Genomic DNA, 11,583 nt, shown 5'->3' on the forward strand with positions numbered 1-11,583 from the left:
GGAAAATGCTGCCATTTGTCAAATAAAAATATATTTACAATCAATTACAATTTATTCGCAATAACTTAAAATCATGCCTAAATTCCTTATTTCAACTCCATTTTTTTTTTTTTTTTTTTTTACATTATTTTAAATTGAATGTTGTTTTGAGTCTCATAAATCTGTAACAAATAAGAAATGTGTGTCAGTAGTTGAAGTTCAAATGTTTGTCTGAAGAAGTTTGTCACCAAAATGCTCATTTTAAGGATTTTAATACCTACTCCACCACTTCGTGAATCATGAACCCACCCGTGTGGGCCTCAGAAATGAACATGTTGAGTTTTTGCTCTGGCTCCTCCCTGCGGTTTCACGCTGTTTCACCTGTTTAGCAACGCTCTATTATCATTGGTTCAAATGGTCAGCGTCGCTTTCTTGACCAATGGTATCAGATTAACTCCCCCCCCCCCCCCCGTCAGAGCCTGTTTTACATTCATGCTCCTCCCTTTTTTTTTTTTGTTACCACACACACACACACACACGGACGCACGCACGCACACACACACACACTCACTCACTCACTAAACCCCTTGTGATGCCAGCCACTCCACGGTCGGACTGGACGGCATGTTTCTCGCGGCAGAATGAGCTAAAAGCAAATCGACACATTATGGAGCAGACGACGTGCTGATGGGGATGCGACGGTGCATGAAAAAAGGTGAATACATTTGCAGCTTTGCATAATTTACGCTTGCAATAATATTCACTCGGCTTGTAGTTAGCGGATAGCGCTAACTCTCCTCTCTCAGTGTGGAGTCTGCGACGTTGTTATCATTTCTGTTTTTTTTTTTTTTTTTTTTTTCCCTCTCCTCACATCCATAATAACAATGGGATCCCAGCTGGTCTCCGCGGCGGTATGAACTATGATCGGCGGTAAACGAGCAGAGGAACACGGAGAGAGAAATCTGAATCGACATAATCCAACTGAACATCACGGGCGAAGATGAGGACCATGATGGCTTCGATGCAAACGGCATTATTCGTATTTCTGCACTGGGGTGAGTTCATCCGCGCCTCTATTGTACCTGCTCGCTCTGCACACAAACCGCCTCGCCATCTGTCACATGCAGATGCATTTGTTTGATTGTTTCTTAGTGCCGAACAATCAGTCTAATCATTTCAATATAAATCTGCAGCAGGTAGATTAATTTGAATGAGACGGGCTGCCATCTTTTAGTTGGTGTATTTGCTCATCAGTGGGACAGATATCGGCATATTTCTCACATTCCTGTGGACATAAAATGTAAACGCAAAAGTAAACAAAAATCTGTTGCAGGATGTCGAGGGATTTTTCCTTGTGTGTGATACAGGAAGTCTTGTGCAAAAGTGCTCTTATTTGCATAATTGTAAACATCTTGGTTCGTTTATTGCACTTCACCTACTAATTTATTTTACTCTTGTTTATGGTTTGGCTCTGGTCATTATTCTGCATTTACCACTTGTTTTATGTCTTCAGTGTGGTCAGACAATGTCCAGAAAGTTTCATGAATTGTTTCAAACTAACTTCCCATGATTTACTGTTGAAATTTTGATGGAAGAAAAGGTTGTACTGTCTGAAAAGACCAACTGCTCTAGCAGCTGCTTTGCTTTTTGAAGGTGTTTTTGCGGTGGTGATATATTATACAAAACCTAAAGAAATTCAAGATGCCTAAAAGTTTGAAAAAAAATAAAATTTCAGGATAAACTCCGGAAACACAGCCCTGTTAAAGGCAATAATATTTTTCCAATAGGGACCTTTACATTTTACAACTTGTATCCCCCAAAATAAAATTTTACCTCATGGTTAGGACAGAGAGTGAATTTGTATTGTTTTTATCTCCCTGCTCACTGTATTGATAAATATTTGAGTCATATATCATCACAGAGCAGGCTTCATAATTAGTTCTGAATTGTATCGGTCAGAGGTCTGTGGTCCAACATTGATGTCTCTTTGGGTCCCTGATTAGAAATTGAGGGCCCCCTTGTTAAACAGTGTCTAATCCAGACTGTGGTGAGCACTGTGACAAGCTGTGGTGTCCCCCAGTCCTATCAGTCCGAGTCCAATGTTAATTAGGACTTGATCCGCTTAAGCCTCCCACTAGTCTCCCACGTCATTATCTATGGGCGCCTTGTTATTGGGCTGGGGCTCAGACCTGTGAGAAAGCTCCAGTTGTTTTTAGGACTTGCACACACACGCACTGGGGGTGCCAAAACGTACTCATCTCGTATTTCCAGTTCTTCAGGTAGTTAAGGGTGTGTTAGTTGCTGGTGCCAGTTTGTGAGTGTTTGTTTGTTGTCTGGTGTGTTGGGATAATTACATCTCATTTGTCTTTGGAGATGATCAGTTCACATTTAAGCTTTTTGCACCGCATGAAGCTTTAAATAATTTTGTATCCAATCAAGATTAAAGATGCCTAGTGTTAATAATATTAGTAGTAGTAGTTAGTTCGTGTAAACCATTTGAGTCTTTTTGAAGTTGTTTAATGGTTTTAGCCGATAAACAATTTTTTTGGAACACTTTTTTAAGCAGTGGGCCTTTTTAGAGATTTACTCTTGTTATTTCTGGGGCTGCACTAACACTTATTTTGAGTATTGAATAATTTATTGAATAGTTTCTTTAAAAATAAGAAAAATACTCCCAAGGTGAGCCATTCAAATCGCTTGTTTTATTTCACCAGCAGTACAAACCCCAAAAATATCCAGTTCACCCTGCAGTTAGTCAAATAAAGACCTTAAATCCTCTTATGTGAGAAGCTGGCTTTCATTTTTGTTTTATAAATGACTACAAAAGAATCAAATTTGTTGCCTATTCACTTTCTGTCATCGATTTACAAACTAAACAATGAAGCTTTAGTTATTTTCATTGTCTAATTGTCATGTGGTTTGTTTATTAGTTGGCAAAACTGACAAAAGAAAAAAAAAAGGTTTTGTTACAGCAAACATGCATTTGCAAGCTTCCTGTCTCTCATCAATCACTTGTATGTTTTTTTTTTTTCAAAGTGTTACGGTTGTTTGTGTTGTTACAAACTACAGTTCCAGTAATTTAGGAATAAAAGGATAATATAAATTTTCCCATAAACTCTGAATTTAGTCAGATGAATCTTACAGAATCTCATCTCAGATCCAACTTTAGCTTCCTTCTTTAGAAGAGGAAACTACTTATTTACAGCAGCCGCTTGTGTCTGCAGATACCGAGGTGACCTTTGGTGATCGTTTTTAAACCTGATCTCTTCCCTTTTGACAGACTCTGACTCAGCATGGGAGTATTTTGGGCAAGTAGCCATAGCGGCGTGAGAACGTAGTCATAACAGGAGAAGCTTCAGTGCCTGTGGCTAAAAGACACTTTCAGTATTTGAATATTTCATGTTGATCTGAGCCCAAAACTGTTTCAGAGAGATTTTAGGTGAACTGTGGCTTATAAAGACAGACGATGAGTCTAATGTGAAACACAATGATGCTGGAAGCTGATGGCTCTCACCCTTGAGACACTTGCACACAATAATTCTGCTGTTAACCAGAACTCTGAAAACCTGCCGTGTTGCCAGACTTCCATTAAACAGTGAGACAAAGGGGATAGAGTTCATTTTAGTTTCCCCCTCTGGTTTGAGTAAAGTCTTCTCACTCCGTTTCACTGTGATTTGCAGTTTGAAGATCTCATGTTTAGCTCATCCCATCAGTATGCACTCCGTGGCATTTGAATCGCTGGTCTGGCGCTGAAAATCTGTGTTTGTATATCTCGACAGCAACATTTGTTTTTCAAAATATAACAACACAGCTGCTTACAGTAATAGAGAAGTAAATGTTGAACTGTTTCATGGAGAATCACTAAGCACGCAAGAAATTACCTGCGTTTATTTGCGGAAGATAGAAACGGTTCCATTTTACAGAACATCCTGGTTCTGTTGAGTTGTGCAGATGCGTGTGTCTAATTGACAGGAAATAAAGCTGCAACTTATCTAGATAATCGAATAATCAGGCGGGGTATTTTCCAGGAAAAGTAATGTCCTAGTTTTAACTCCTAATTGGCTCTTCTTGCCTCTTTTCTGTGATTGTAAACTGTTTTCCACTGTTGGACATTATGAGCAATTTAAACAAGTCATTATTATTATTGTTTTAATTTTTTCTGACATTTATTAGACAAAACATTCAGCCATGAAGTGAATGACAGCCAAAGTGACTATCAGCAAACATTACTATATTATCACTGTCTTGTTATTTAGCGAAAACTCCCTCCCTCACAAAAAGAATGACATCGCTGAGCTCACTGAGGTGATTGTATTCCATTTATTAAACATGTCATTGTATTGTGGGAGCTGGCTCAGAGCCCCAGCCTGAGTGTGTTTTTTCTCCACAGCTATTTAATGTATTGATTCCCTGTTAGCCAGTCATCAGGTCAGGATATTGATCAGTTAGTCCATGTACCAAACATGCAGCGAGCCTGTCACTCACAGAAACTACCATTGTTTCTGTTTCTGGTCTTTCCAACTCGTCACATCTTTCATGTTCTTGCTGTCTCTGTATTTTTCTCTCACAGTACTCCAGTGTGCTGTGTGCCGCGACGTAACTCTTCCCACTGGACCCCTCTTCCGCGTTGCTGGGTACCCCATGTCCCTGCCCTGCAGTGTGTCGGGATACGAAGGCTCACGTACGCAGGACTTTGAGTGGTTCCTGTATAGGGATGACGCCGCTGGAAGGCAGATGGGAGTGGTGTCCACCAGGGACCAGGGCTTTCCGTACGCCCCTTTCCAGGCCCGGGTGAGGAACGGGGAGGTAAGGGTGGAGAGGGACTCCGGGGACAAGGTCCGACTAATGATCCAGAGGCTCCGGCCTGAAGACCAGGGGACGTATGAGTGCTACACACCCAGCACGGACAGCACCTATCAGGGGAACTACAGCACCAAAGTAACTGTAAAAGGTAAGACATATACAAGTTAATTCAAAGCTCTACACTTGTGTATATTTTCAGCCATGTGTTCAGCGCATTAGGAAATATTTACAGCAGGAGTAATGTCTGATCAGCAGTAGAGCTTTACAGATGTACAGATGAATAAGATGCATCCTAATTAAGTAATTCAGATGAATTCATTATTGTCTTTTTGTCTTTTCATGATATCTTATTAAAAATAAACGCAGAAAATCACTGGACTTATCTGGAAACTGGAAGAGCCTCACTGAGATTGAAAATCTTCTGGCCAAAGTTTGCAAAAGCACATCGAGCATATAACACATAAGACACAACAACATTACAATGCTGACATTATAGAATAGATAAAAACTCAAAGGGAGCAATCAGGGTTCAGTGACAGATAAGATCAGAAGCAAAATGAAAAATTGATAAAACAAAGTACCATTGCAAAAAAAAAAAAAGTAGAGCATTGATAAATGTATTTAAATCCTTCAAATACATAAGTGACATGGATGAATAAAATAGTAAAACATAATGTTTGACAACAAAATCAGCATGTCTTAATTTTATATCTCCTAGAAAGCTGTTTTTTCTTTCTTTCAGCAGTCATAGCTGGATACTAAACCTCAGTCTTTCCAACCTTGGAAATCTGAAGCACTTTGAGTAAATTATTTAAGCACAACATTTTTAAGGCTGCAACATTTGGGAACATTGGCTTCTTTTTGTATCTGAAAAAAGTATTTTGTGGAAAACATGTTAATATTCTTAAATTACAGTAACAAAGAGGAACTGCTTTGGGTATTTGTACCAATAACCTTTATGGTGCTACTGTAGTATAACAGTAACTACTGTTAGAAATTTTCAAATGATACCCGGGCCCCTTTGCAACTAGATGATACACGTAGTTTAACTGTGATGTATTCAGCACTATAAAACTAGCAAACTGCTACATTCATCTTCTGTCATGTTTGTCACTGTATGAAAATATTTTATCAGCAACTCTGCGCTATATCAACCAGATGGATGAGATATTTATAATTGTGTTTAACTTGATACTTGGTTCCTCATTTATAAGCTATAATTTATGCTCAGCATCTGGAGTTTATCTCAGATTTTTCAGAACCTTTCACACTGAATCCATCAAACTGTCCAAAATATTTAGGCGATTGTACACCATCCACATGGCTGCCAGATCTGTCTCTGTTAATATGTTATGTAATTTTTTAGTTTACGTTTGTAGGATGCTGAGTGATAGTTTTGCAGCTGGGAATTGTCATAGAAGCTTACTAATAACATCTCCCTTTGACAAAGCTCGTGCCCAAAGCCAAGGGTAGTAAAAGGCCTGGAGTCGCTTTCAGCAGCTCGATGTCATGATTTGTTTTTGTGTTCTAAACATAGGTACATCTAAACAGCATATGGGCAATAGAAATTAAATTTGGCATATTTTTTTCTCCGATCTGGCGCCTTTAGCAGCTCAATGTAATGTTTTGTCTGTCTTTGTCTCTTTGCCATCCCGTAGTGATCCCTGACACACTCCAGATTACCTATTACCGCTCACTCAGCAGACAGTCCATGCCAGAGGGGGCTGAATTAACACTGACATGCTCAGCCAGCATCCAATCGGAGCAGCTCACCCATCTGTCCATCACATTCGGAAAGCGTGGTGGCGATGAGGGGACAGGCAGTGAAGCTGGAGGGGAGGTCAGCACTGATAGAGAGATTATCTCCATCGACAAGTTTCTAGGAGTCATCCCCGGAGGTTTCTACAAGAAGCGCTACGATGATGGAGAGATCACGCTGGAGAAAAGGAACGGAGAGGGCGGGATGGGTGTGTTTGTGATGAAGATGAGGGTGCTGCAGCTGGACGACACCGGCTTGTATTTCTGTGAGGCCTCGCAGTGGATTCTGGACCCTGATCGATCGTGGCAGAAGATCGTACAGAGGACGCTGGATATTGGCAACTTCATTGTTCAGCAACTAGGTCAGTGTAACTAAGAAACTGCCAGGGTTTGTGCCGACAATCTTAGAGAGAGTATTAATAGTAACTTAGTTGTAAAGTAGACTGAGGAAGAGGACGACAGATTAAATCTGAGACAATAAAAGGAAACATTTGAGGTTTAGTTTCAACTTGTCAGTTCAAGGGCTCTTATTTCTCTGTTGTTGCCAAGGAGATGGTGTCATAGAGCCAGGACTTGCCGTTGAGTACATTGGACTCTATCCACATTTCCATCTATTTGCATTACTTAGAATTTAACTAAATGTCCAGCTTCCTGGCTGACCAGTTTACTGGCTGGGTTGATGGGCGGCTGATTAAATAACTGAATACACATTCATATTCAAGTTGTTGCTGTGTTTGTGACCTGCTTGGATACAGTTAAGTGCTGCAGTTAGTTATCTGAATAGCTGGTTGACATCTGCTTAACTTTTCCTCCTTGGCTGTGTGGATGTGTTAAGCTCCTACCATCAGGGCTATAAATAAAGATGACTTCATTATCTCTTAACTTGAAAATTATTTTCAGTGAAAATAACAGTAAAAACTTCTCTTCACAATATTTAGAGCCTGGGGTGACATCATCTAATGTCATGTTTTGTTTGACAAGGAAATCAGCTAAAAACAAATCCACTTTCTTTTGCATTTTTGTGAAAAATGCCAAATACTTACTTTTCCAAAAAGCTACAAATGATGTTCCTGTCAGTTTTTATGTTCAGGCTGTCAGACCACCTGACTGAGAAGCTAAATGCTCAGCCCTCTTGTTGATTATCCAGCTGGATTTAATAGGTCAGTAGCAGGCTGGCCGGGCAGCTGGATAACTGCCTGTTGCCTTGCCGCTTGGCTCATTTCAAATTCGAAAGCGCTTATGTAGATCTAAAGGATTAAGTCATCTTTTCTCCCACCCTGGCCTCTTGTAGCACTCAAAGAGGATGACTGACTATCTGTCAGACTGATGTGTCCACTCCTTTAAAAACCGAACACTTGTATCTCGAAATCCTTACTCAAACACTTCTCTAGCTTTCTGTACTAGAAAGAAGAGTTAAGACAACATTACAAACATACAGTATATTTTATATGTTTGCTTATAGGAAAATACTGTAAAAAGTTTACCACCTCTACATGTAGGATTTTGTATGAACTTTGTCTTCTGTTGGATTGAACATATTCATTGATTTTATACAAAGGGTTAGGTTAAGCCAAAAGTTATTTAGGTCAAATTTTTTTCTCTTCAGCAACAAAACGGAAGCTGAAGTTGAGGCATTAAAGCTCATCAATGCCTGCATTGTTTGTTTTGCAGACACTCACTGACAAGCACTATTTAGCTGTATGACGAAAACAACAGTTTGACACGTCTCCTTTTGTTTCCATAAATAATGTGTCTTATTAACAAAAAGCATTGTTTTAAATGAGGTTATGCTCACACAATGGATTACTGTTGGTTTCTTAAACCAGGCTTTTAATAACATTTTATATTTATTTATGTTGCATATACTTGTGCTATGTTTGTATATAATACATATATATTTCTTTCTTTCTTTTTTTGTCTTTTTTTTTATCACTGAATAAGTTCCCAACTAAGTTTGTTTACATGCATTTACATTTAAATCTACAGGACAATTGTGCTGTAAGTTTATGTTTTTTTTAATCATTTTTTTGACTGCAGAATAATATAGAAAAACAAGTGGCCAATAATTATGATAGTGGTATTTAGTAACCGGTTGATATTTGGACTTATATGTGTACTGTTCAGACACGCGCAGTAGATGTTATCTTGACTGGTAACTCCTTAAAAAGAACAAATGTTTGCTTGTGACTGCTCATCATTGACTGCATATGCTGTGTCTGTTCATACTGTTGATTGCTATCTAAGGGTTTTTAGTTTTAGAAGCCTGGATTTCCAGTAATTCATGTAAAACAAAAAAACTAAAAACTAAGATTAGAGAAAGGTGAAAAAGACATAACTTTGATAAGGAGAAATACTGCATGTTTTGTTTTTGTTCTGTACAGTCATCATCACTTTAGTGCTCAGATTTATTTGACTGATCTGGAAAATCCAATATAGTATGGTATATAAAATATTGGTATGATAATCATTGTTTTATTGAAATGTTCCATTATGTTTTATACTGTTGCAGTTATGTGATGTTCAAGGCATTTTTGCCAGCTTGATTTCAGGTTTCTGTTTGAGGTGGTAGTCTGTCTTATCCTCGCCATTAAATGGGTGATGTACTACAGAAGCGATGCTCGATTTCCCACCGAAATGGAACTTGTAGTGTACCACTTCCTGTGAAGATTTTTACTGTCACAGTATAAGTGCTTGTTAATGGCCCTCCACCAAGAAGACTTTCTGGTGCTTAAGCTTTCACTAAGCTCTCTCGTTCTATCTCTTCCTCTCTCCAGCGGAGTCTCTGAGTGTAACATCCTCACCCAGTGGGGAAGTGACCCTGCAGGTTGGTTCCCCTCTCCTCCTGACCTGTGAGGTGTTGGGGCTGCCGTCTGAGGTGAACTCGGGCCTGCTGGTCCAGTGGATGAAAAGAGGATCTGTGAGCAGCGATGTAGTCCGGGCCGGAGGAGTGGAGGTACCGTCAGTCTCATCCTGCTCACTTATTAAAACTGATATGGGGATTTTGTTTGCAGGTATTAGCTCCGTGTGTTTCAGATTATGGATACATTTTGAAATATATTTTGAGTGTTTAGTTGAAATGCTGGAGCCGAAGGTTCAACAGATTTCCTAAAATAAATCACTTTTAAATGCACCGTCTTTACACTTATTGACACTGTATTTCATGTTAAAGGTGGAGGTGGCCCGGATGAGCCCAGATGGTGTGGTGAGCTGGGGGGACGACCTCAGCAGAGCGAGTGGCGGGTCCATGGAGAAGGTGGCAGAGGGGAGGTACTCTCTGAAGCTCTTCTCGGCCCGGCCCGCTGACTCGGGAATGTATCAGTGTGTGGTCAGTGCATATGCTGGAAGGAGTAACCCTGGCGTGTCTACGCCTGCAACACTAACCCAGAGGTCGGAGGGAGTCACAGTCAACCTGAAGACCAAAGGTGAGACTCGTGTCCTCAGTGACACAGACTTCAGCTATATTATCTTTGACTTGGGATGATTTTGCTTCTTCAGTCTGGGGACTGGATGTCAAAAAAATGATTAATAATTTCGGGATTGTATAGAAACTTGTCTGCACACTGTGGTTGTTGAATATAATTTTAACCACACTAACAAAGAGTATAGGGATGACTGTCTGTCAGTCCAACTACTTTGGGCCAGACTGAAACATGATAGGTTGTCATGAAAGCACCTAACCTTACCTCTAGTGCCACCAGCAGGTCAAATTTAGTCATTTATCTTGTAAAATTTCTTGTAAGATTTCCACCATTTTGAGCCAATCCATCTGCATTGAGAGTCATGAAGTTTGAAAAACTCATTCATGTTCCCCTTAGGGTATTTTGTAATCACCTCAGTGATTCCCCAACTTCATCATCTATCATCAGACATAAATCGAATTTAATTCAACATTTGTTTGTCAATATTCCAGGTTACGTCGCTTGATCGACAGCTGTGTCTGTGGCAGATGTTTTTGTGACTACTGGTACATGTGCGTTATCACTATGGACCTGGAACTTGAGCTGAGAGCTCACATCAAATTCTGTGTAAAACTTTTGGGGAACTGGCTCCTGACTTCATATGCCTTTTTAAGTCATGGCCAGTGACATTTCACCTCCCAAAACACAATTGTCACTCAAAACACTTCTCCCGGCTCATTGCTTTGATGCCGTAGATTTTCTGATTTCCCAAGATTGACTCAAAGTTTGATGTGGGCTCTCCTGTTCAAAAATAATTTTGAATAGTTACTCACAAAGGTCACCGCTTCCCCCTGCCCTGTGTACCTCACTGTGCTGTGATCCTTTTGCATGCAACAGGAACAGTCTCTGAGCTGCTCATGGCGTACATTGCCCCTCTTAGCTGCACAACCTCGGATGTATTTTATGTTGTACGCTAATTAGCTAATGTTAGCATACTAACACGCTTAACTGAGACTGTGAATCATGATCATTTTAGATGGTCGATTTAGGCTTTCAATTTAAAATACCTCTGTGCCTGAGTATAGTCTCACAGCCACTAGAGTAGCCGCAGACTCTTAGTCTTGTTCTTTCCACTGTGGGTTACATTGACTGTTCAGGAACTTCTGAATTATTTTGTTCTGAAAAAACATTGAACATTTTTTATTTATTGAGTGTCTTGGTGGTCCAGAAGTCTGGGATTTGGGCCATTTGGCTGTAATATGCTGTGCTCAAATCTGCAACAGTCCATTCAAATCTCTGTCCCAGCTCTAGTTATGTCTCCAAGTTTCTAATAAATTTCAAAAATATTCACAGCTCTCCCGAAATCTAAAAAACTTGAATGTTATGACATGTTTTACTTTACATTCTATGAGCAATCCTTTCAATGAAGTGTATAATGACATTGTGTGGTTTTTTTTTCAGTTGTTTGGATGAAGGCTGGACTGCTAAAACTTGAATCTGTGCTTTCATCATCTTCATTTTGATCAAAAATGCATGCTAAATTTTGGGTTAACTCAGATCACCTTATTAAGAAGAGTGCTGAAACATTTTAAACATCCGTTTTAACAGGGATCAAAATTATGTGTCATATCGGCCGACATTTAAG

At 39.7% G+C, this 11,583-nt stretch overlaps 1 protein-coding gene across 1 annotated transcript in view; it reads left to right on the top strand.

Moving 5' to 3' along the window:
• The first annotated feature begins 551 nt into the window (after positions 1–551).
• The window catches only part of igsf8 (immunoglobulin superfamily, member 8), a 15,629-nt gene continuing 4,597 nt past the window's right edge, over positions 552–11,583 (top strand). The window contains exons 1-6 of the mRNA XM_069146877.1: positions 552–694; positions 876–1,034; positions 4,550–4,930; positions 6,441–6,902; positions 9,315–9,493; positions 9,710–9,962. Coding sequence (XP_069002978.1) covers positions 980–1,034; positions 4,550–4,930; positions 6,441–6,902; positions 9,315–9,493; positions 9,710–9,962 — 1,330 coding nt within the window. The 5' untranslated portion in view covers positions 552–694; positions 876–979. The remainder of the gene's footprint in view (positions 695–875; positions 1,035–4,549; positions 4,931–6,440; positions 6,903–9,314; positions 9,494–9,709; positions 9,963–11,583) is intronic.

Source organism: Embiotoca jacksoni, unplaced genomic scaffold (assembly GCF_022577435.1).
Source record: "Embiotoca jacksoni isolate LCO1_2020_lvr unplaced genomic scaffold, fEmbJac1.0.p SCAF_1, whole genome shotgun sequence".
Taxonomy (NCBI): Eukaryota; Metazoa; Chordata; class Actinopteri; family Embiotocidae; genus Embiotoca; species Embiotoca jacksoni.